At 54.2% G+C, this 24,552-nt stretch overlaps 1 protein-coding gene across 1 annotated transcript in view; it reads right to left on the minus strand.

The window, feature by feature from the left end:
* Window positions 1-412: 412 nt before the first annotated feature.
* PRKCG (protein kinase C gamma) overlaps window positions 413-24,552 on the minus strand; it is a 43,671-nt gene continuing 19,531 nt past the window's right edge. Inside the window, 13 exon segments of the mRNA XM_029585346.1 lie at window positions 413-2,224; window positions 4,126-4,266; window positions 4,620-4,727; window positions 5,072-5,152; window positions 5,659-5,797; window positions 7,116-7,178; window positions 8,181-8,272; window positions 8,385-8,558; window positions 12,640-12,771; window positions 15,089-15,118; window positions 15,818-15,908; window positions 16,413-16,547; window positions 17,469-17,625. Coding sequence (XP_029441206.1) covers window positions 2,033-2,224; window positions 4,126-4,266; window positions 4,620-4,727; window positions 5,072-5,152; window positions 5,659-5,797; window positions 7,116-7,178; window positions 8,181-8,272; window positions 8,385-8,558; window positions 12,640-12,771; window positions 15,089-15,118; window positions 15,818-15,908; window positions 16,413-16,547; window positions 17,469-17,625 — 1,535 coding nt within the window. The 3' untranslated portion in view covers window positions 413-2,032.

Genomic DNA, 24,552 nt, shown 5'->3' on the forward strand with positions numbered 1-24,552 from the left:
AATACCTGCAGATGTTGGGGGGGGAGGGGAGCACCCAGGGTGGACACTGCATGCAAAGGGACAGGTCAGAGAGCGGGGGCGAGCTGAGAGGCAAAGTTGCATTTAGCGCCCTTCAGCTCAAAAACCCTAAAATGCGTGAGGCCACCGCCCCCACCCCCCCTCTCCGCTTTCCTCTTTAAGTGACACCGCGCGCCCCCCCCACCCTGCTTAATTTAAGGCCCTCACCACCTTCCCCTATCCGTCTCTCTCCCCCACCCTCCGGACCTCGCCACTAGTCCTCTGCCAGACGTGGCCAGCAAAGGGAAGAGCTGGTTGCCAGGGGGGGCTAGCATCCACCGGTCGCTCGCCCATCCTGGTGGCTGCCAAATTTTAAGACCTGACGGCTTCCAAACGGGGAAGAAGCTGGAGGACGGGATCCTGTGCTGCTGTCACCGCCGAGGGCCGCCATTTTGTAGCCAGCAAGCAGAGCTGTGAGGTCACTGTGCTGTCAGCGCCCGGGCTTTGCTGAACCTGGCTCAAAATGGCTACCCCCGGTAGAAGCCGCAGAGAGCCCCCGCCCCAGCACCATTCGGGGACTTTGCGCACAGGGCACCTGCAGTTTTGAACGCGAGAGCTCGCCTTCGGTAAGGCTGGCGGCTGGGCCCCGACCTCTGGTCACCCTGCGTCTCCCAGCAAATTGGCTTAGGAGTAAAATCCTGGGGTTTGCCCTGGCCACTTGTAGAGAGAAACCTCCAGCATTTTATTAGTGAGGTAGTGACCAGAGGGCTAGAGAAGGTCAGCTGTGGGCGAGTGGTTGTAGAGGTGTGAGATTCCAGCCAGCACATACACATTTCTCGAGGTTAGAGAAATCTACGAGAGAGGAAGGCCCCCCGCCCCTCCACGGACAGAGGGTAGGCAGAAGATGGAGGTTCTCGGTATAGTTTAAAACTTAAAATAAAAACGGGGGAGGGGAGATCACTTTCTCGTGTTCTAATGGAGAGCAACCCACCCAACTTCCCTTCTGAGCACTGGAAAAGCGCTACCGGTCAAGAATTGGCCAGACACAACACAATCCATGGACAAAATATTGTTGAGGTTTCAACCAATATACAACAACTGAGGCTCAAGGGAGAAGTACAGTATTGCATTGTAGCATAGAGTTAGAAGACAGTTGGTTGCACAGAGAGGGACAGAGAGAGAGACGGTGATGGCGGTCTTCCCGAACCTGTTCCTGGTGACCTCACAGCCAGTTAGGTTTTCAGGAGATCCTGAAAGCCCAACTGGCCAGGAGGGGGGTCAGTAGGCCAGGTTTCAGAAGCCCTGCCACTGAAGGCTACTTTCAGAGTCTTGGGTAGGGTGTACGTACTGTGCCATCCGACTGGAAAGGAGAGGCGTTCACAGCCATGCATGGCAAGGTAGGAGAGATGGAAGCTCGCAATTAGAGGGTTGGAGGGGGAGCGAAGAGTTAAGGGGAAAGACAGAGTCCAACCCCACCATGGGGGTGACCAAATCCGGTTCAAGGTGGCTCTTCCCACAGGCTCTGTACCCAAGTCCATTCCAGGCTGACACAGAAATCCAGTTTAGGTTCTCCTCCCCAAAATAGTCCATTCCTGACGGACATGAGGCCTCCAGCCCTAGTTCTCTGTCATATAGGGGAGCATAGGGTGAATGAATAACTCCTGGTTTTCTTCGTATTTGGCAGCACCTTTTGACTGCGTTGGTTTCTGGGAGCTCACGTTCAGCAGCACCAGAACGAAGACCATGGTAGAATGTTTTTTTGACTCCAGCAGGAAGGTATCTATGAACGATATTCCCTTTCCTTTTCTCCTGTGCAGGACTATCACATGTGGAGTATTCACTGGAAGGGCGAGAGCACAGCTTGGACAAGGCAAGGCATCACTGAGGAAGCGAGGGCTAAAACAAGGGCAAGGCCAACATTGGCCAAGGTAGGCAGATGGCGGCACCTTAGGAGCAGTGGAATGGGGGCAATGAAGGTGGGTGGGAGGGAAAGAGGGTGGCGATGTTTGCGGGGGGGGGGGGGGGCGCGGGGTCATCACACCACGGAGACAGGAACAGGGCTGTGGGGAACGGAGGGGGGGCCAGGCTGCTGGAACTCTGGGTTGACGTAGGTGAAGCCCCGGAATTCGCTCTGGTCGATGCCAGCCAGCACCAGTTGGTCCGGCGGGGTCAGCACCGGGGCGACCCCCGTGAAGAACTTGTCAAAGTTTTCCCCACTCTTTCCACACTGAAAACAAACAAACAAACAAAAAAAATAGAATTAGCTTCAACTATGGTATGTAAAACCCCCGGTGTGTCTGAGAAGGGTGGACCACTGGAGAGCCAACTCTGTGGGAGGGTGTTGGATGCCACCCATCTCTTTTTATAGTCCCACGAGAGAGTGAACAGACAAATCCTATATGTTACTTCCTGTCACTAGGCAAGGTGACACACGTGCCAGAACTTTCTCACCCTACGAGGCCAATGCAATAAACTTTAGCTTGCTTGGTAACACCCTACTGGGAATGATAAAAGTGTAGACATGGTCAGGAAGGTCTTCCTGTGCATGTTAAGAGGTCTGAGAAGACAAAGAGCCACGCGTCTGCGCACGCAAAGGACCCGGCGTCCCACCTTGTATGTAAGCGAGCATTCAAGCCGCACGCTTACCCTCCATGCTGGTCTACCAAGTGCTAGGGAAACGGCCACTGGCTAGGAACTGGTATTAACTACCATGCAAGCTAAATCCCGAAGGTCCCATTGCTGGAAGTGAGAACCCTGCCTTCTATCAGTGGGGACTGCTTCCCTCCCAGTAGCACAGTATTCAGCCCCCAACACGTCCAGGGCATCCCCTCACCCCTTTGGTGATCACAATCTACCCCACAGCCCTACAGCAGAAGGGCTGTGGGGTGATCACTTCTACCCCACAGCCCTACAGCAGAAGGGCTGTGGGGTGATCACTTCTACCCCCCCTCCCCCCCCCCCCAACAAGGCATTGGCACCGCCCTTGGCCACTCCCTCGAGACCCTCTTTGCCCCCTGTGGAAGGCGAGCGCACCCTTCTAGAGGATTCCAGGTCTTCATGGGCAGGAAGAAAGAGCCCCATACGGCACTGACCACTGCTACCGGCAGGAGGGTTTTGCCTTCGCTCCTACCCGTGAAGGCCTGGGACCCTCCAGTAGGGTTTGTTCACCTTCTGGAGGGCTGCAGAGGGGCTCGAGGATAGGAGCCTAACACTTGGGGGGGGGGGGGGGGGGCGAGGAGAAAAGGTGATAATTCGCCTGTTGCCGAGGGAGGGAGAAAATCCCCACAGCTCACCAGCCTGTTCGCTTCACATTTCGAACATGGTAGTGGCCTGCACTGTTAGTTTTTTTGGTTTTTTTTTTATTAGGGATTACCACACCAGTGTGGCCAAAGTATAACTTGACACTGCATAAACTCTTTATGGAGGCCGTTAAATAGGCTTTTACGCACGTGTTCAATTTCGTTGCAGATGTACGCTAAAAATGTTTTGGTGTGAGCTTTATTGGTTGCACCCGTCCCCCCTCCCCTGAGCTGCTGCATGCAGACTGTCATCCAGGCCATTTTCCCGTCGACCCTCCTGTTCGAGGGGGCAGGATGGGATTGTGGGTAGCTCTCACTCCCGCCGGAATGGCGGTGACCAGGCCTGAGTTGCCACACCTCCCTCTGCAAAGTTTTGGGTCCTTGGTGAGCTGGGGCTACCTCCCCATTGGACTAGACGGATGAATTCCCCAATATGGTGGGCATGGCGGAGCTTTGGGGACTGCCAGCCTCTGGCACAGGGAGCCTTAGACACTCTGGCAAACCCATCGGCATTTCTGGAAAATTCTTACATCCGTCCAGTAAAAAAGTATCGGCTACTGAGACAGCATTCTCAGGGTTTGGTGAACAGCTGGTGGCAGGTTGTTAGTGGTTTCTGAAAAGTGGTAGCCCCTTGTGGGATGCCTGGTAGCCATCTCCACCCCCCCCCCCCCCCCCAGCGTCCTGACACAAGGTCTGCTCCCTGAAATTACACTGAGAAAGAGGGGTGGGGGATATAGGTCTTCCCCTCCCCCTAGCAAGGTCCTCTTCCTGTATTCCCGTCACCCAGGGAGTATCAGGCCCAGCCAAGAGGAAGCAGGTAGGAACTCACCGGGCGGGGTTTGAAGGGGGGCTGAATGTCCAGGTTTTCCAGGCGCTCCCAGTCGATCCAGCGAAAGAAGGCATGCTCCCGGATGTCCCGCTCGCCCTCGCAGCCCGAGCCCAGACGCTTCAGTGGGTGTTTGGTGAGGAGCTGAGAGGTGGGGGGGGGGGGGGGGGGGGGGGGGGAGAGGAGGAAAAGGTCAAGCCGAGTGTAGAGGGGACCCCCAGCCCACCCTGCTGCCAGACTCCCCAGCTGAAATGGCGGGAGCTGGTTGTGATAGGGCCCTGGTAAAGGCAAAAAAAGTGGTAGGAGAAAAGGAGACAGATCCTGCAGGATGGCTCCCTGATGAGAGCCAGGTGGGACGGAGGCAGGCTGGTTCTAACTGGGGCTTTGCCAGGCTTCATGGAAGCTGCCATGCTGTTCATACGGTGCTGCCTGACCACTCCCCCCCCCCTCCCCCCCTTGATGCTCATTAAGCGGAAGGCAGGGAGAGCATGAATTACCCCTTTACAGATGGAGACAGCCTCCCGGGAGAGGGACTTGGGGTAGGTCACCGTCTGCTCCATGATGGACTGGAACAGTTCGTCCTCATCCTCCCCGTCAAACGGGGGCTGTGCGCGGTGGCGTTCCGGAAAGAAAACGGGAGGAAAAAAAAACCAAATTACAAACAGCAGGTTAGCCTCCCCCCACCAATACACAAATAGGGGGTACATTTCTTTCCCTACCCCACTCCTCGTGCCCCCCCCCCCTCGGCATCTTTCACCCAGTCCGGGAGAACCCGGGGCCGCGCTCCCTCTGAGCACCGGCCAGGGAAGACCCCCCCCCCCTCCCCCCCGACTCAGAGGAGGCCGACTCTGGACACCAGTGCCACCCTCTTCTGCCCCGGTGACTCATGGGGGGGGGGGGGAATTCTGGCAGCCCTTCCCCCCTCCTGCCGAGGGAGCTGCCTGCTTACCTGCCCCGCCAGCATTTCGTAGAGCAGGACCCCGTAGGACCACCAGTCCACCGATTTCCCGTAGGCTTGGTAGGCGATAATCTGCAACAGAAAGCCGCGGCACAGCTGGGAAATGTATGGCTTGGAGTGGGTAGAGGGTTCCGAAGTCCCATAGGCCTTTCCTGCCTATGGGACTTCGGAAGCTGCTGGAAACGTGAACGCTCAGGCCAAACTGTACAAAGTGAGCCGGGGAGGATCCTCCTGCCCTTGCTTCCTTAAATCTGGCCCCTCAAAAGACAGAAACACTGACAGCATGCAGCCTCTCCCGGGCTACGAATGCCAGACAAAAAACGGGCCGTCTGCCAACCCCACCCCCGTCAAAAGCTAGCCAGTCGGGAAGAAACGTTTGCCAACCAAAGGCGAAGCCGGGTGGGAGACAGGAGAGCATTTCCCTCTCATCTTCCCCTCCTCCGGGCATCGGAGGACAAAACTCCCCCTTGCCCCCCCCCCCCCCAGCTTCTCCTTTGTATAGGGAAACCCCTTCCGGCCGGTCCCGCCCCCTATCCTATCGCCCCCTTTCCCCACTGGAGGCCGCTGGTGCGCGTTACCTCGGGGGCGATGTAGTCGGGGGTGCCGCAGAAGGTCCGCGTGGTGGCCCCGCTGAAGATGTTCTCCTTGCACATGCCGAAATCCGTGATCTTGATGTGCCCTTCCGCGTCCAGCATGACGTTGTCCAGCTTCAGGTCCCTGGGGCACGAGAGAGAGAGAGCGGTGGTCAAGGTTGCGCGCGGAAATGTCCTCCGCCCAACTGCCTGGGGCGTAAACACGGGCGCCTAACCTTGCCGGGCGGGTTTTCCCCAAAGCGGACTCAACACGCGTCACGTTCGCTCTGTAACTTAAATTCGAACATACGCAGCCCGGTTTTAAAATGACCCCGGATAGGGAAACCCCAACACACCCCCCCCCCCGGGTTGGGGGTGTGAGGGCGTGCGAGCGGATAACAAAGGGCTCGTGAGTCTTCTAAGCAGGCCCAGCCTGTCATGTAGACCACGGCCCAAACGGTCTGATCTCATCACGCACTGCCCGTCTGTGTTGGCCGGATGGCTGCTGCCATGTTGAACCTTCCTGGCTTCTGTTTTCATGGCTCCTGCCCCCTCTGTCAGAGGGATGAGCAGGAGGTGCTGGGGGGGGGGGGGAAATGGAGGCTCAGGTAGAGGGGACGGGGAGTTCATTGGGGTGGTGGGGGTTCTCTGTCTGTGCTGGTAGCAGTCCTGAGGCAGCATGGCCCCTCCGTCCATGGGTATTCTCTAAAAGCAGACACACAAGCCCTGGCACAGTCAGTGCCCGGTTCCCCTCCCGCACTGGTGATTTACGGTGAAATTTAAAAAGCCCTTGGGATTCTGCACCTCTTTTGAGTTTATTCAAGGAGAATTATGGCTAAGGAATGGGGTTTTTTGGTTTGGTTTTTTTTTCCTTGGAACGGAGGGGAAATGATGTTTTTTTTCTCTTGAAAATTCCTTTATTCCGTGCAGGTGGAGAAAATAAAAGAATTATCTATATACTGTATGTTGGGTTTTTTTTCAACGGGGAAAAAAGGATGGATCCCTGGCAGCCCAGCAACGATTCATAGACCCATCTGAAACAAGGGTGGGGTAGGGGTCATGAGTGACGTCACCCCTTTTCCCCAGGGAAAACACCACCGGGCTGGTCTGGCGTCCCCTGCCGCACCTCAACGTTTTCCAAAGAGAGACGGGAGGGGGGGGGGATCTGGGAAAGAGTGGGTGAATCATTCCCTCTCCGCGGGCAACCTTGCCCTGCTCGGAATTATCAACGTATCCCCGCCATCCTCGCTGCTTGGCACCAGTTTTGCAAGCACGAGAGAAGGCAGTGTCCGTGCCGACGTAAGCAGAGGAATGGGGCTGGCGAGAGACAGCGATGGGCGAGAAGCTTGAGGGAATGGCAAGGAAACGGGGAAGGAAGGGAGGAGGAGGGGGTCAGGCGCTGATGGCGAGCGGCGATGTGGGCGGCACGGGGGAAGTGCTGCAGGAGAAGGAAAGGTCCGTACCTGTAGATTATACCTTTATTGTGTAGGAAGAAGAGGCCGATGGCAATCTCTGCTGCATAGAACCTGGAAGGGAGAGAGGATAGAGAGAATGAGGTAAGGCCAAGAGGAGAGAGAGAGAGGGAGGCGTGAGCAAGAGATGACTGAGAAGGAAGAGAGACAAGACCAAGGGAAGGTGAACGAGGAGACAAGGCCAAGAGCAGAGTGAGAACGAAGGGGAGGGGGGGGGGGGGTGCAAGGCCAAGAGAAGGAAGGGAGAGAGAGAGAGGGGCATGAGGAAGAGATGACTGAGAAGGAAGAGAGACAAGACCAAGGGAAGGCGAATGAGGAGACAAGGCCAAGAGCAGAGTGAGAACGAAGGGGGGGGGGGGGGGGGGGGTGCAAGGCCAAGAGAAGGAAGGGAGAGAGAGAGAGAGGCATGAGGAAGAGATGACTGAGAAGGAAGAGAGACAAGACCAAGGGAAGGCGAATGAGGAGACAAGGCCAAGAGCAGAGTGAGAACGAAGGGGGGGGGGGGGGGGCGAGGGGATGCAAGGCCAAGAGAAGGAAGGGAGAGAGAGAGAGAGAGAGAAGCATGAGGAAGAGAGACAAGACCAAGGGAAGGTGAACGAGGAGACAAGACCAAGAGCAGAGTGAGAACGAAGGGGGGGGGGGGGGATGCACGGCCAAGAGAAGGAAGGGAGAGAGAGAGGGAGGCGTGAGGAAGAGATGATTGAGAAGGAAGAGAGACAAGACCAAGGGAAGGTGAACGAGGAGACAAGGCCAAGAGCAGAGTGAGAACGAAGGGGGGGGGGGGGGGGGGGGGGGGGGGGGGGGGGGGGGGGGGGGGGGGGGGGGGGGGGGAATGCAAGGCCAAGAGAAGGAAGGGAGAGAGAGGGGGAGGTAAGGCCCAGAGGAAAATGGCAGTTGAAGGAAGAAAGGGGCAAGGCCAAGAGAAGAGTGAGAGGGATGGAAGGCAGATTAGATAATGGGGCAGATCTATAAAGAGGGCAGGGGAGATGGTTTTCTGCGGGTGAAGTTTTACTGCCCCTTCCCCCGACCACAGCAGGTAACGCCACTCGCACTCACATGGCATGGGGCTCCTTGAACTTCCCGACCTGCTGGATGTGGTACATCAGATCTCCTCCATTCACGTACTCCATCACAAAGTACAGCCGGTCCTGCAGGAAGAGACCCGCAGGGGTCAGAGCACAGCTGCTCCCTGCCCCTCCCGCCCTCCCCTAGAGGTTTTCCCAGTGGGGAAAAGGAGCGCGCCCTTCGGGTTCACCCTACCGCTGTCTGGAAGGTGGAGTGGAGCTGGGTGAGGAAGTGAGGGCGGTCGGGGAGCGCCAGCACCCGCTTCTCCACCATGGTGCATTCCACATCGTCGTCCTGGATGATCACATCCTTCTTCAGGATCTTGATGGCAAAGAGGTCGTCCGTGCCACGGCGCTCCGCCAGCATCACCTGGAAAGGGGGGGGGGGGGGGGGGGGGAGAGACAGGCGAAATGAGAGACGGACACGGCCCCCTGCCAAGGTGAGAACAAGAGAACAGACCAGAACTAGCACCAGGTACACCTGGTATTCAGGCTGGCGCTCTCGGGTGCGCACCAGAGAGCGCCAGCCTGAAGGTCAGGGGGACCAGGAGAACAAGCCAGCACTGGTACCCAACCAGAAACCCAGCCTGAGCGCTGGCACGCATCTCGACGGCCAGGGTACCGGCAGAACAGAAGTAGCAGCGCTGGAAGCACCCGAGACCTACGAAATAGACTAGAACTGTGAACTTGTGTTACTCCGGGGGAACAAAATTGTTTCTTCCTCTGTGTTTCTGAAGTTAGGGACATGCTAGATGGTAATTGCCTTAAAACTGAGACAGCTGCACCTGTATCAATCAAAAAGTCAACATATGTAGCGCCGTTTAACAAAAGCCTGGCGTGGGTTTCATGTTTATGAATGGGCACATGGATATCAGCTACTAACAGTGGCTTATGTACCTCAGCAAAATCTGACTGGGCCTGGCATCATGGTGCAGGTGGGGCGAACTGGCTCCGACTTCCACTATTGTTCCAAACACTGGGGTTGAATTGAGGCACAGGTCTGCGTATCCCCCCTCTTGAGGGAAATCTACCTCTTGTATACCCTCTCTGGTATGTGGGTGGCATTGCCAGGGTAGTGGCAATCGCGGGCGAAGTGACCCATTTGCCCACACTGAAAACACTGGAGACTAATGGGGCGCACATACTAAACATACAGAGCGTCCACTAGACTAGGGCGTCCCCAGATCTTTTAGGAGACGGGCCACACAGCGCACTGTGCAGCTCAGAGCACCACTCCAGTCACTCAGCCTCAAAGAAATTATATCAAAGACACACACCCTGCACTATTTTACCCGGCCCGCCCCAAACACTCCCCTCGGGAAATGCCTCCCCTCAAAGCGGCCAACGGTACGTGCGTTGTGCCGTCCTAGGCCCACTGTTAGCTGTACGGAGGGAGGACAATTTGACGCATGGAACTGGCTTTCGAAACGGGCCTTCCGGTTTTCAACAGGAACAAGGTGCCTGCTTCACCCTAGCTTCCGTTTATCAGGAAGATTTGCTGACTTGTTTGAAACATCCCGCCGAAACAGCTACATACGATGTAGAGAAACATAGACATTCTCATTGGCTCTGACATATACGCACTCAGCCAGAGTCTCTCTCTCACACACACACACACACACACACACACACACACACACACACACACACACACACACTCTCTACTCCTGGAGGGATTCTGTGCCAAAAATGACATTCTGCACATCTCTGAGCTCCCTCAGTACAGGTCCCTGGCGAGGCCTCGCTGTGTTTAGTTCTGGAGACAGAGCTGATAAAGGATAGAGATAGGACGGAGGGGGTCCAGGGAAAAGCAACCAAAATGGTGTGGGGGTCTTATGAGGAGAGGCTGAAGGATGTGAACATCTGCATGGGGAGATGATACAGAATTTCAGAAACCTGAAAGGTTTTAATGATGCTGTTCCTCAAACCTTTCCCGTTGAAAAGCAAACAGTAGAACTGCTAGCTTGCGTCAATCACACCCCAGCCTAAGGGCTCACCTCCGTGACACAATGGGTGCAAAGCAGAACAAGGACATTTCCTCTTACTATTCACCTTGCAAAAAAGAATATTCATATTCTAAGTTCACCACAGTAAGAGCGACACAAACTCTCTCCACTACAGACACTCTGTGACCCAACACAAAACCCTGCAAAATACACCCTCAGCACCTGCACAGCAAACCTTCCCCACCATTACAGCACTAACGGCCAACACTCACCCAGCAACACAAACTCTCTCCACTACAGACACTCTGTGACCCAACACAAAACCCTGCAAAATACACCCTCAGCACCTGCACAGCAAACCTGCCCCACCATAACAGCACTAACTGCCAGCACTCACCCAGCAACACAAACTCTCTCCACTACAGACACTCTGTGACCCAACACAAAACCCTGCAAAAAACACCCTCAGCACCTGCACAGCAAACCTGCCCCACCATAACAGCACTAACTGCCAGCACTCACCCAGCAACACAAACTCTCTCCACTACCATACACTCTGTGACCCAACACAAAACCCTGCAAAAAACACCCTCAGCACCTGCACAGCAAACCTGCCCCACCATAACAGCACTAACTGCCTGCACTCACCCAGCAACACAAACTCTCTCCACTACCAGACACTCTGTGACCCAACACAAAACCCTGCAAAAAACACCCTCAGCACCTGCACAGCAAACCTGCCCCACCATAACAGCACTAACTGCCAGCACTCACCCAGCAACACAAACTCTCTCTACTACACACACTCTGTGACCCAACACAAAACCCTGCAAAATACACCCTCAGCACCTGCACAGCAAACCTGCCCCACCATAACAGCACTAACTGCCAGCACTCACCCAGCATCACAAACTCTCTCCACTACAGACACTCTGTGACCCAACACAAAACCCTGCAAAATACACCCTCAGCACCCGCACAGCAAACCTGCCCCACCATAACAGCACTAACTGCCAGCACTCACCCAGCAACACAAACTCTCTCCACTACTAGACACGCTGTGACCCAACACAACTCGCCCTCAGCACCTGCCCCACCATAACAGCATTAAATGCCAGAACTCATACCACAACAGCCCTAACTAGGAAAAGACAGCACCGGGCCCTATAACCCCAATATACCTCCTACTGGAAATCAGAACCAGCCAGACTGTGACAGATCATAAGAACATAAGATGTGCCATACTGAGTCAGACCAAAGGTCCATCAAGCCCAGTATCCTGTTTCCAACTGTGGCCAATCCAGGCCACGAGTACCTGGCAGGATCCCAAAAGGTTTATAGATTCCATGCTGCTTATCCCTTGCAGTGGATTTCCCAAGTCCACCTTAATGGTTTAGGGACTTGGGAAATCCACTGCATAGAAACCCCATGCTAACAGCATCCCTTACCTCGGTCACACATGTAAAACACAGACAGACCCTCACCAGGCACAGAGTTAGAGACAGAAGGTGCAGGCAGAAACTGAGCTGGAAACCCCCAGAAGCCCAACTCTGCCTGCAGTGCAGCAGCGGAGAAAGAGAAGCAGAAATGCATTTCCTCCTGCAATGAGAAAAGGGAGAGAAAATCCAGGACTTCCCAGCCAGGAAGGAGCAGGACAAACTGCGTCTGATCCTGGGGGAAAGAGGAGAAACAGCAGCCAGAGCCGCAGGATCCATGGTGTCCTGCCACCGGGCCAGAACCGGGATCTGACCAGAACCAAGAGAGCAAGAAATAATGTTAAGCCTAAAGTGAAATGGAAGCATGGGGAGGGGGGGGGGGGGGGGAGGAGGTGAATAACCCTTCAGAAGAATCTAGAAAACTAACCAGAAGCACAAAGATAACTTTTCTCGCCAGCTCTTTAAGGCATGTGTGTAGGGGGATGTCTGCAAGTTAACATAAAAATTACAGGCCTGCTGTTGGCAGACTAGGAATTAAAGCAGGTGGGATTTGGGAGGCGAGGAGGCAGCATTGCGCTACCCCATGGATGGGGCTCTGCTGACACCTCACGGTGCCATTCGGAACCAAACAGGCAACACAAGTAATGCACAAGGCAAATATTAATAGAGCTCCATGTCTTCCAGCTTCCCTCCCCATGGTGCTTTATCACACCAAATTATAGTTCCTCGTTAACCTTGCAGGATGTCATCTAGAATCAGAGAAAGACGGAGCTCAGGAGGTCATCCAGAGTCAAGGGAAAGACAGGGGAACTGGTGCTGGAAGGGACCTCAAAAGATCACACATCTCATCTCGGTCTTCCCTGCTATACTTTCAACACCACAACAAGTTCTCGGAAAGCAGAATAAGCCTGATCATCCTCCTCCAAATGTACCTGCCGCTCTTCTGGAGAATCTTGACTAACAGAATAATCTATGAAACAATCCTCCCCTGATCCCACCACCCCCTCCAACACACACAGTTAAAACAAAGCCCAGTCCCCTAGGTGATGCGCCTCGCAGCGGGTCTCACCTTTCCGAAGCTGCCCTTCCCAAGCACCATCAGGAAGTTGAAGTCCGAGATGTGGAAGCGGCTCGTGCCAAAGAAACTGATGCGCTTGGAGTCTGTAGGGCTGGGGCTGGGGGAGGGACCTCGCCTCACTTTCTGCAAGAGGCACAAAGCATATGATAGCCTTGCGCAGCCTTCAGACAGCCTCTAACCCCTTTGTGCCTTCTGAACTAGGGTTGGCCAACTGGAGCCAGTTGGCCAGGCCTTGCTCTAAATGGCAAGTGCAAGCTGGGTCTTCACCAGGGGATGGTCCTGGTTTCACCCCCATGGCAATGGTGGAATTTGTACTTAAAATGACAAGTCCAGAGATGCCATGGGGGTCAAAAACAAGGATAGGCTCGCCTCCCCTATCTCTTCCCCAGGGTTAGAGGTAGAACCATGGGCTAAACCTGGTTGAACAGAGATACATTCACTTAAAAATAAAAGTTATTCATCGTTGGGGAAGGAAGACGAGTGGGACCCCGAGACAAAAATGAGACATTTTCCGTGGTTGCTGCCGCAGACGGAGTATGGTGACCTGAGATGCTTGGAGTGAAAGACAAGCTGTACTCTGGCATGGGTCACCAGAAGAGCACTGTGCTGGAGCTGATCCTGTCCATAGAATGGATGGGGGCTTGTGGCTTTCCTTTCTACAAATGGTAACCAGGAGGTTTCAAGTACCCCCCCCCCCCCCCCCCCTCCATCCAGAACCAGGACCAGACTGGCCCTGTCCCGTACCATGACAAGAGCTATCCAGCGAACTTAATGGAGTAGCAGGTCAAAATGTATGGATCAGATATGTGATGACCTGGAGCCCTGGCCTTTACTCAGTTACATGCAGGCAAGCAAGTCATTTCCTGTATTCCATGAGAGGATAAAAAAAGATGTACGTAAAGCAAGCCCTTGGCACATAGTGGCTGTATTTTTTAGGGGAATATTTCTCAAGTGCTACAGTGCTGCCCTCTGCTGGGTTGAGCTCACAGTGATATTTAAATTCTTTTTCCCTTTAGCGCTGTCATTTCTATTTCAGAAAAAAAAAAAACCTCATAATAAAGGTTATTGAAATGGAAATGAATTTCCCAGAGTATCCCAACACTTCTAAAAGGAGAAGCACCCGCAGAAATTGTGCTTAAGTGATAAGAGTGAATCAGGGACAATCCTATGCAGAGCCTATGGAGGGAGGTTACATATCCCCCCCAACAGTTTATTCACCGTCCTCAAAGCAAATGGGCATGCAGCTGCATTCACCCTATCCAGTTATGGCAGTGGGGAAATGTAAGTTTAATTTTTTTTTTCCTTTTAATGATATAAAAGTGCTGGGTGCTGCAGCTCCTTTTTGGTCTTGTTCTAGAATGTTCTCTCCAGCAAGCATTTTTCAATGGAAAAGAAGTTCTAGACCAAGAGATCAGAGTAGTATGAGGCATCGTGAGGTAAACTTAGAGGAGTTAACATCATAAAATATTTCTTCACAGAAAGGGTGAGGAATGCATAGAATCCTAGGGAGGTGATTAAGCCAAAAAAGCCTAGGACAGACACAGAGAGTGCTTGGATGTGAGGGCAAAGCCTGAGATTGGGTAAGCACTGCAGTTTTGCATTAGGAAAGGGCAGACTAGATAGGCCCTGTGGTCCTTATCTGCCTTAATTTTCTGTTTTTCTACTTCCAATTTTATGCTCACCTGTCACAGCCTTTACCCCTCACTCCTCCACTGTTGAAGATCCTCTGTGTCCATCTCAGGCTTTACCCCTCACTCCCCCACCCCCGAGGATCCTCTGTGCCCATCCCAGGCTTTACCCTCTCCCCCTCACCACTGAGGATACTATGCCCTTCCTAGGTTTTCATGAATTCCAATCCTGTTTTTGCCTCCCTGCTAGGACGCTCTTCCATCCATCCATTTCCCTATCTGTGAAGAAAGTTTCTCTAATGTTTATTTTCCTCCCACCCTACCCTCCCAGCAAATTCCAGCTGACATTGAAGCCTTCCTTTTTCTAGAACTTTCTTTCATTAAAGGGGCAACATTCAAAGTTTTTACACGGGGAAAACGCATGGTTACCCAGTTTAAAAGTTTCCCCCACCCTCACCCATACATAGTAAGAGTGGACAGGGTTAGGTGGGGGGAGGGGAAACCCACAGAATGACTGTGTTTTCAAAGCCCTACGTCTACCTTCAGGCACGTTCTCTGCTCCCAGTCCAATGAGGGGGAGGAAACGTGAACACAAAAACTGCAGCCCCCCACTAGCACTTTCCCAGGGAAATGGAGGGGGGGAGAGCTTCCTTTTGGTAATGACCTTGTTCCTCCCCTCCCCAAAGTATTTATGGGCCCACCAGCATAGCAGGCACTATCAAAACTGTCCTCCCCCTTTCCAGAAGATCCGCAATGTGCATACAGATGTTTTAGTGGGTGAAAACTCTTATTACAAAAATGTAAGTAATTACCTCGTAAAATTCCATGGGGAAGTTGCAGGCCTGAAAGAGAAGAGCACAAGAAGCAAGGAGGGGGTGGTCAGTGGATACCAGGACAGAATGTGTCATCCATGGGAGCGAGGAAGACCTGAGATTGAGGGGGAAAGGGAACAAGAGAAAGAGGGAGCCTACAACAGGAGGTGGGGGGGTTGGGGGCATGGGAAGTGGATAGAGGAGATGGGGGGGGGGGGGGGGCAGGGAAGAGATTTAAAAAAACTGAAAAGATGGACGATGAACGCTAACTGGAGATCGCCATCAGAGAAATTCATGAGAAATTCCCTTGCCCACCTCCACCCTCCTGACAACTGGGCAAATACGGGTCAACTTGCGTGGAATACGCAAGTTGGCTTCAAAAGTTGGGAGCCGCAAGGATGGCTATGGAAATGATCAGTATGGGCTACAGTCGATTCCTTTCCCAAAGCTTTCTAGGCTCATACCCAGCTGGTTCCTCTTGGGGGGCTGGGGGGGGTGGAGGACTTTATTTTGGTCTGATGAGCCCATGGTGGTCATGCCATTGGGTCCTCCCCAACCTCTTGCCCCCTTAAGTTCTGACGCATCAACCTTGGTACAGGAAAACCCCCTAAGTCCACCCTTCAGAGCCCCCCTCTCCCAGGCACCGAGGCAAGCAATGGAGCTGGGGGAAACTGAATTGGGAGGGGGGGGGGGGGTGAGAACAGCCCCATGGTCCCCACCCGCCCGTACCTCAAATTTTTGCCGGAGTCCAAAGTCCTCAGCGTCATCGGGAACTGGGACATTGTAATATTCGCCTTCCTCCTGGTTTAGTAATTTATACCTGAGGGAGGGAGACATCGGGACGACGGACAACGTAGGAAGAGACGAAGACGGATGGGAGGGTATCCAAGCGAGGACATCGAACGAGACCAGGAAAAAAAAAATAGTAAGATGGACACGGAGAGAAAGAGTGAGGGGACAGGGAGGGTAAGAAACAAAAAATTGACAGAAAATGGGGGGAGAAGAGAGGTAAGAAAAGAAAAAAAACAAAGCGGCAGGTGTGGAAGAGTGGCAGACAGAGGACCAGGCACACGTAGACCAGAACATTTCAAAAAGAGGAAATAAAAAGGGACACCAAACGGACAGAAACGATAGAGAAAGAGAGAGAGAGGTTAAGAATCCTGCCCCTTTACATGATCTGGGTTCAAACTGAGCTCCCTGCTAGGTGCTGAATGTCCTCGATGCTGGGCTGGGAGGAGGGGAAAAGGGGTAGACTGAGCTCAGGTGCAAATGGGGAGAGAGGAAGAGATGGGGGGAGGTGGCGAGAGGGAGAGAGCCTTCTTACCAGCCGTCAATGCTGTTCTTCAGGAGCTCGGAGACCCCGAAGGACATGGAGCCCATAAAGTCATTGCGGGAGGTGCGGTCCCAGTCCCACACCTCCACGGAGAGCCGGCGGTCCAGGTCTCCTGGCTTCAGAGAGCTTCGAAAGGAACAAACCAAAAGGTTGAGAGCAGGAATAAGGAAGGGTGTTGCGAAAATTAAGCTGATTTCACATGCCCTTTAATGAGTAATTTCCGTCCTCCCAAATTATTTTTTGCACACACATCCCTTTAAGAAAGAGCACCAGGGCTAGCTCAGTGGCCACACTGTATACCGCTGTGCAGAAGGACCTGAGTTCAGATCCAGTTCTGGTCTTCCACTCAACTCCTAGGCCAGGGGTGGAGATGCTGCAAAGACAGTACAAACAGACCCTGGGCGGGAGGAAGGGTATCCCAGTCATTGTGCAATGGTGACGTCTAGTGGTCAGTATAGAACCCATGATTGTATTTATTCAGAAAGAGCCCTGGTGATTGGAAAAGCATCCCCTAACACCAGGCTGGGACACTGGGTCAGTGCTGGCTCAGAGGGGAGAGCGTTCCCTAACACCAGGCTGGGACACTGGGTCAGTGCTGGCTCAGAGGGGAGAGCGTCCCCTAACACCAGGCTGGGACACTGGGTCAGTGCTGGCTCAGAGGGGAGAGTGTCCCCTAACACCAGGCTGGGACACTGGGTGAGTGTCCCCTAACACCAGGCTGGGACACTGGGTCAGTGCTGGCTCAGAGGGGAGAGTGACCCCTAACACCAGGCTGGGACACTGGGTCAGTGCTGGCTCAGAGGGGAGAGTGACCCCTGACACCAGGCTGGGACACTGGGTCAGTGCTGGCTCAGAGGGGAGAGTGTCCCCTAACACCAGGCTGGGACACTGGGTCAGTGCTGGCTCAGAGGGGAGAGTGTCCCCTAACACCAGGCTGGGACACTGGGTCAGTGCTGGCTCAGAGGGGAGAGCGTCCCCTAACACCAGGCTGGGACACTGGGTCAGTGCTGGCTCAGAGGGGAGAGCGTCCCCTATACTGTAACTTACAACATGAAGGCTTCGTTCCAGATGGGGTTCAGGGTAGACTTGACAGTTCTGGTCTTCTGCTTGCTCAGGTTCTTTGGATCTGGTATCAGCTTCAGCTTCACGTAGGGGTCAGAGAGTCCATTCGGGTCCATGGGGATTAGGTTGCGAGCCTCTCCCACTGTCACGATGGTCCATGCGAGGGAAGAAGAAAAATAAAATAGTAGAATAAGGGGGTTCCCACAGACTGATCCGGGTAGCTTCATAGCTTGTCCAAGCACGTGGACCCTGGAGGGAGATGCGGTGAGAACCAACACTTACCACTACCCCCCTGCCCCGCTGGACGGGGCAGGAACAGGCATGGCCCCAGGCAGAGACCCTGTGCCAGCATTAGTTAAGAGCAAAAGAAGCTTTTGATGGAGAACGTTAAAGAAACGAAACCATGGACAATCCCGTCCCATCCCCAACCCCAACCCAGCACCTCCCTGCTCCAGAGGAGAAGGTGGCAGAGCACGCGCTCCGCCGCTCTCTCCCCACCGCCTTCCATGCCCCCTTTTCAGGGCTGACAGCTGTTCTTTCCTCCCTCTTCCCCAATCCCATCCCCAAACAATGCGATTTTGGCCCCTCCTAACGAGAGGCTTCTGGATCTTTCTGCCTCCCCCTCCGGTGAGCAGAGTGCACGAAGGGGAGAGGGAGAGAAAGGGCAGAACCGGGGACAAAAGAAGTAGAGGGGTCGGAGGGGGTGGGGGTGGAGAGAGAGGGACAGAACCTACACTGCCCCCCAGTCTCCCTCCGTAGAGCCCCGGCTTCCCTCTCCTCGCACGGGATCCCTCCGGGGCCCCGTCCTAGGCGTGCTCCCGAATTCTGCTACCCCGTTGCTCCCCACTGGCGCCCCCCCCAGGAGGTTCGTGCGCCCGTCCACTGCCCCTTTCCGCCACGAAGTTTCCATTTTCTCCCGTCGCTCCCTGGCCCTCGTGGCGGGTACGACTACCTTATCCTCCGTTCAGTACAGACGGCATCCGGCCGTGGTAAACACGGCGCCGACGTGACGGCGAAACGGACAAAGAGAAGGACGTTCAGAGAAAGCAGGAAAAGAAAAGCGGTCAAGAGAAGGAGGACCCCCGTGAATTAACGGGGGTGGGGGGGGGGGTTCCCATTGATTGCAGCTCATCACTAGATGCCCAGAACAGCGGAAATTATACAAAACAAAAACAAAAAAGTGGGGGGTTTTTTTTTTTGGCCGGTGTGGCCGAATCCAGCTGCTCTTCTACAGAGCAAATTTTGCAATTATTTTCACTAACAATGCAATTCCTGTCATGAGATTTGGATTATGAGGACGCCCTGCTGCCAGACCTGTCCATAGAGCAAGGTTGGAGACTCCCAGCGGTGGATTTTTATTGTGAACCGCTTGGGGTCAAATTGTCTTCAAAGGCGAGAAGTCGAATAAATAAATTGTAATTCAGGTGCTCACCTATACCCAGAGGGCATGGGCGCAGATGTCACACCTCCCCCGATGGCGTGACAGCTCCACACAAGATTATGGGCCCAGCTTATTGGAAGGAAAGCTCGGGAAGGAGCATGCCCGGGGCCGGTTGGTCATTGGGGTCATAAAAGCGAAGGGGGTCGGTTCCACGAGCTGCTTTGAAGGGGGAATTAAAATGGCCCTGCTCCTGCCCACCCACGACCTTTCTCTGGCAATTCTCCCAAGTTATGGAACCGGCTTGTGAGGGACACTGCTGTGACTTGTGCCTTGGCAGCTTTTAAAGATCATTTTTTCTCTTATTTATTATACATTTTTTTTCAATGATATTTTTCTATATATTAGTCATGTAAACCACTTTCTCACTCAGGAAATGGTTCCGAAATCGAAATCCCTCTGTATAGCTTCACACCTCCCCCTTGCTGTCCTCGTGACAGGTCCCCCTGTAGGGTTTCCCAGCTCAAAACAGGGCAACTGAAACGGGCTGATCCAGTCCGGGTTTGCCTCCCACCCCCACCCCCATGGCATGCTGGTCTTTGTGGTTCTGCTTATCTAAGGGATATCACTGGTAAAACAGAACTAGGGCACAACCCAGGCCTGGAACAGCCTACTTTGGTTGACCAGGAGTGCCCTGCTTTGAGCTACTCTAGCAACTGAGATGGCTGAAGACTGCTCTTGGCCAGGTTCACCACCCAACTGAGCTCCTGCAACAAGGAGGAGATCATCTTTGCGACACTAGGAGGCTCTCTTCCAGCCAGTCGTCCAAGTACCAGAATCCCGTTCTCTGGAAAACTCCCATCCTTTCTCAACTCTGGAAAACGTTCTGGACACAGTGGCCAGACCAAAAGGCAGCGCTCGAAACTGATGGCGACATCCCCAAACCGCGACTCACAGAAAACGCTGGTGCCGTAGCCGGATAGGAATATGCAGGTCTGCCTCGGACAGATCCAAGGAGGTCAGAAACTCCTCCGACTGCACGGCCAATATCACCGAGTGCAAGGTTTCCATGCGAAAATGAGTCACCCGTAAATGACGATTGACCCCTTTGAGATCCAGGATGAGAAGAAGAGAGCCCTCCTTCTTGGGCACAATGAAGTAAATTGAATATGGCCCCGTATTTTCTTGAGACGTGGGCACCGGAATCACAGCCCTCAGACTGAGGAGCCTTGACAACGTATCCTCCCCTGCCTGCCTCTTCTGTGGGAAGTGGCAGGGAAAGACCATGAATACATCCCGAGGAACACTGCGAAAGTCCAGCGCATATCCTTCTCGTATCACCTCCAGATCCGATGAGATCTCGACCCACCTCTAATAGAAGAGAGAGAGAGGCGTCCCCCTATCTCCTGCTCCTGGGGGTGGGTCGTCAAAGCTTCATTGGGAGGCTCAGGAGAAGCCACTACCCGAGCCGGCATCCCTTCTGGGCTGACTGGGATGAAAGGACTGAGACTTACCCAAAGGTTGAGTCTTCTGAAAGGTCGCTCCTCTATGGTTGAAAAAGCTTGGATCCCTTAGCACAATCCCTCTTGTTATAAAGGAGGGTGGTGTCTGCTTCTTATCCTCCAGTAATCGAGGAATTGGTGATTCGCCCCACTTACTGGCCAGTTTCTCCCTCGCTCCCAAACAAGAGCGAGCCTTTAAAGGGCAACTTCATACAGTTAGACTTGGAGGTTGCATCGGCCGACCAATTTCTCAGTCATACCTGACGTCTGGCTGCTATTACTGAAGCCACCCCTCTGGCTGAGGTGCGGATCTGCCAAAAAGGCGGCTGCTGGTTCCATCACTGCCCTGGAATTCACTCCAGATTCATCGACCTCCTGAGAGAGAAGCAAACAAGAGCGAGCCACCAGGGAACAACAAGCAGCGACCTGCAAGGTCATCGCCACTGCTTCAAATGCCTGCTTAAGGATGGCCTCAATCCTTTCATCATGTGCATCCTTCAAGGCCACTCCTCCCTCTACGGGGATAGTCGTCCGCTTGGAGATGGCACACGCAAACGCATCCACTTTCGGAAAACGCAACCGCTCTCTTGCGGGCCTGCCAGGGGTGTGCAGGCCTTCCAAGACCCAACCACCCTTTGAAATTAGCTTCCAGGGCGCCCCACTCAAGATCAATCAATTCTTGAATGGCCTCCATAACAGGGAAAAACCAAGAGGCTTTACGCAAAGAAACCAAAATGGGAGCTTTCTTTGGCTCAGACATGGATTCAGCCCCAGGGACTCCCAGCATCTTAAATGTCTGGAAAATCAGAGCCGGTAACTCATCTCTATGAAAGAAACGCAACGTGGTCCTATACAATTCCAATCCCAGAGGAATTTCCCCATCCTCCAGGGAGTAAGAATCGGCTTCATCATCCGTGCCATCCGGGTCCCTATCGAGAAGACCGACTGCCAATCTAAGTGTCCCTCAGCGCTTAGTCACAGCAGCAGGTGTGCGGGAAGTCACCGCCTGGGTCTCTGACCTGGCAAGATTGGTCGGGGCCGAGGACTGTGCCCGAGGCAAAGATTACAATCCTTGAAAAAACTTCCACTGGAGAAAAGGCAGAAGGATCCATGCCCAAACCAGGAGGCACCTGTCCTGCGCCCCCTGAGTTACCTTCCCCCACTGATGAACCAGTTAAGGACCTTCCAAGGTCAGGCGCCCCCTTCTGACACATCTTTACCCAGGCCCTCATCAGGCTGGGAAGAACCGGGCTTAGTAAAAACCAGACGAAGGCAATTCCCCCCGAGCCTCCAGGCAGCGCTGGCCCAAGTTAGAGGGGACGCCAGGCAGCCCAGAGGGTAAGGGGCCTCCAGTCTGTCAGAACGCTCAACAGGTGACTGAAAGGTGTGCGTCCAGCTGAATTCGCGCTGTAAAAAAATAGGCATCCAAAATTGAAGCGTCCAACCCTGTGCCTTGATGAGCGCCCAAAAACAGAGGGCCCGCTATGCCGCCCAGATCACGCGTCCAGGAAAGCGCGCGCCCAAAGTAGATGCCGCTACCAACTGGACGCCCAAGCAGGCGTCCAACTAAGCGTCCAAAAAACCTGGGCGCCCAACCGGACACACTCGCACGAACTAACGGTCCTGAAGAGGGCAGCCGAATGCGCAGGAAAACGCGCAAAAAAAAAAACGCCGCTGTGGCCTACCACGCGGCACACAGAGAAAGCGGGGGCCTAGCCCACACAGGCTGCTCAACCCGCCAGGTTGCCCACGCCCCTTAAACTCCCTCGGAGGTGGGAACGAATGTTGGATCGGCGTGCCAAGCACGGAGACCAGAGTAAAGAGGAATCCTACAAACCCCCCACCCCCTCCTTCTCTGTTGTTGTTTTTTTTAAGCTTTATCTGAGCTCAGCCCATCCTGGCTGACTACAGAGTCGGTCTCTGGCTGCGGTGGGAGAGGACATATACCATCACCGCCGCGCTTGGCTTCCTGCACCCGCTGCCTTTCAGCTGTTTCAACAGCTAAGTCCACGCTGGCTGAAAAACCAGCTACTGGACCAAGGCACTCATCTGAGGGACCAGAGAAATCACCTCAGGAATTGTCAAAGGGGGGAGGGACCATCTGGTGTCACCGCAGGAGAGCGGGGTGAATTCAATCTCCTTATATTTCTCCTTCTAAAATTTGAAGCCATCCCCAGTAGGGAGATGCACGTCCAGCATCTGCTGGAGACGGAGAATACTGGCGGGCTGATGCCACTGCAGGGGTATATGTACTGTGACATTAGTTTGCTCTGTCTCCATCTGCTGGTAGAAGTGCATAACTGACTGGTTCTGGATTCATCTGTCTGGACCCTAAGAAAACCAGGACTGGCCCGCAATCTCTTTCCCAGGACTGGGTAACTTGGTAGCTTTGCAAGGAGGAAGGAGCTGGGCCCTGGGGAATCTCCCGCAGCCGAGATTTATTAAAACCTCCCTGCACTTCCCTCTCATGCATGGCGGCAGCAGCCTCAGGGACGGGGGAGGGATGCAAAGGCACAAGGCAAACAGGTTCTACTCAGCGGCGCGTTCTTAACATTGTTTCTCTGTAATAACTGGACAGGAAGAAGCGAGGTAAATGTGTTCCCTCTCCTGGGAGCCGCAGGAGGCTCAGATTAGAGTCCCTCTCCTCCCAGCGCCTGCCTGTGGCTGAGTTCTCCAGGCCTGGAATCCCTCTCCTGGGCCAAGCACCGCTCTGAAATCCCGGAGCGGAGTGCTGAGTATATTCAGATGGCCACCACCAGCTGGGGGCTTTACTAGGAAAAATGGCCAAACTTTCACTAAAGCTACCTTTCCCTCTTAGCTTGAGGCAGTGACACCTCTCCTGTGGGCTAGGTTGGAATCCAGGCTATAGCTGGCATAGTGGGCTTTGAACCCACAGCCTTGGTATTACTAACACAGAACATCTAGAGAGCCAGCCAGCCAGCCAACTAGGAGCTGCTGGTGAGAACATCTAGAGAGCCAGCCAGCCAGCCAGGAGCTGCTGATGAGAACATCCAGAGAGCCAGCCAGCCAGCCAACTAGGAGCTGCTGGTGAGAACATCTAGAGAGCCAGCCAGCCAGCTAGGAGCTGCTGATGAGAACATCTAGAGAGCCAGCCAGCCAGCCAACTAGGAGCTGCTGGTGAGAACATCTAGAGAGCCAGCCAGCCAGCTAGGAGCTGCTGATGAGAACATCTAGAGAGCCAGCCAGCCAGCTAGGAGCTGCTGGTGAGAACATCTAGAGAGCCAGCCAGCCAGCCAGGAGCTGCTGGTGAGAACATCTAGAGAGCCAGCCAGCCAGCCAGAAGCTGCTGGTGAGAACATCTAGAGAGCCAGCCAGCCAGCCAGGAGCTGCTGATGAGAACATCTAGAGAGCCAGCCAGCCAGGAGCTGCTGGTGAGAACATCTAGAGAGCCAGCCAGCCAGCCAGGAGCTGCTGGTGAGAACATCTAGAGAGCCAGCCAGCCAGCCAGGAGCTGCTGGTGAGAACATCTAGAGAGCCAGCCAACCAGCCAGGAGCTGCTGGTGAGAACATCTAGAGAGCCAGCCAGCCAGGAGCTGCTAGTGAGAACATCTAGAGAGCCAGCCAGCCAGCCAGGAGCTGCTGGTGAGAACATCTAGAGAGCCAGCCAGCCAGCCAGGAGCTGCTGGTGAGAACATCTAGAGAGCCAGCCAGCCAGGAGCTGCTGGTGAGAACATCTAGAGAGCCAGCCAGCCAGCCAGGAGCTGCTGGTGAGAACATCTAGAGAGCCAGCCAGCCAGCCAGCCAGGAGCTGCTGATGAGAACATCTAGAGAGCCAACCAGCCAGGAGCTGCTGGTGAGAACATCTAGAGAGCCAGCCAGCCAGGAGCTGCTGGTGAGAACATCTAGAGAGCCAGCCAGCCAGCCAGGAGCTGCTGGTGAGAACATCTAGAGAGCCAGCCAGCCAGCCAGGAGCTGCTGGTGAGAACATCTAGAGAGCCAGCCAACCAGCCAGGAGCTGCTGGTGAGAACATCTAGAGAGCCAGCCAGCTAGGAGCTGCTGGTGAGAACATCTAGAGAGCCAGCCAGCCAGCCAGGAGCTGCTGGTGAGAACATCTAGAGAGCCAGCCAGCCAGCCAGGAGCTGCTGGTGAGAACATCTAGAGAGCCAGCCAACCAGCCAGGAGCTGCTGGTGAGAACATCTAGAGAGCCAGCCAGCCAGGAGCTGCTG

This window comes from Rhinatrema bivittatum, chromosome 19, assembly GCF_901001135.1.
Source record: "Rhinatrema bivittatum chromosome 19, aRhiBiv1.1, whole genome shotgun sequence".
NCBI classification, from domain to species: Eukaryota; Metazoa; Chordata; class Amphibia; order Gymnophiona; family Rhinatrematidae; genus Rhinatrema; species Rhinatrema bivittatum.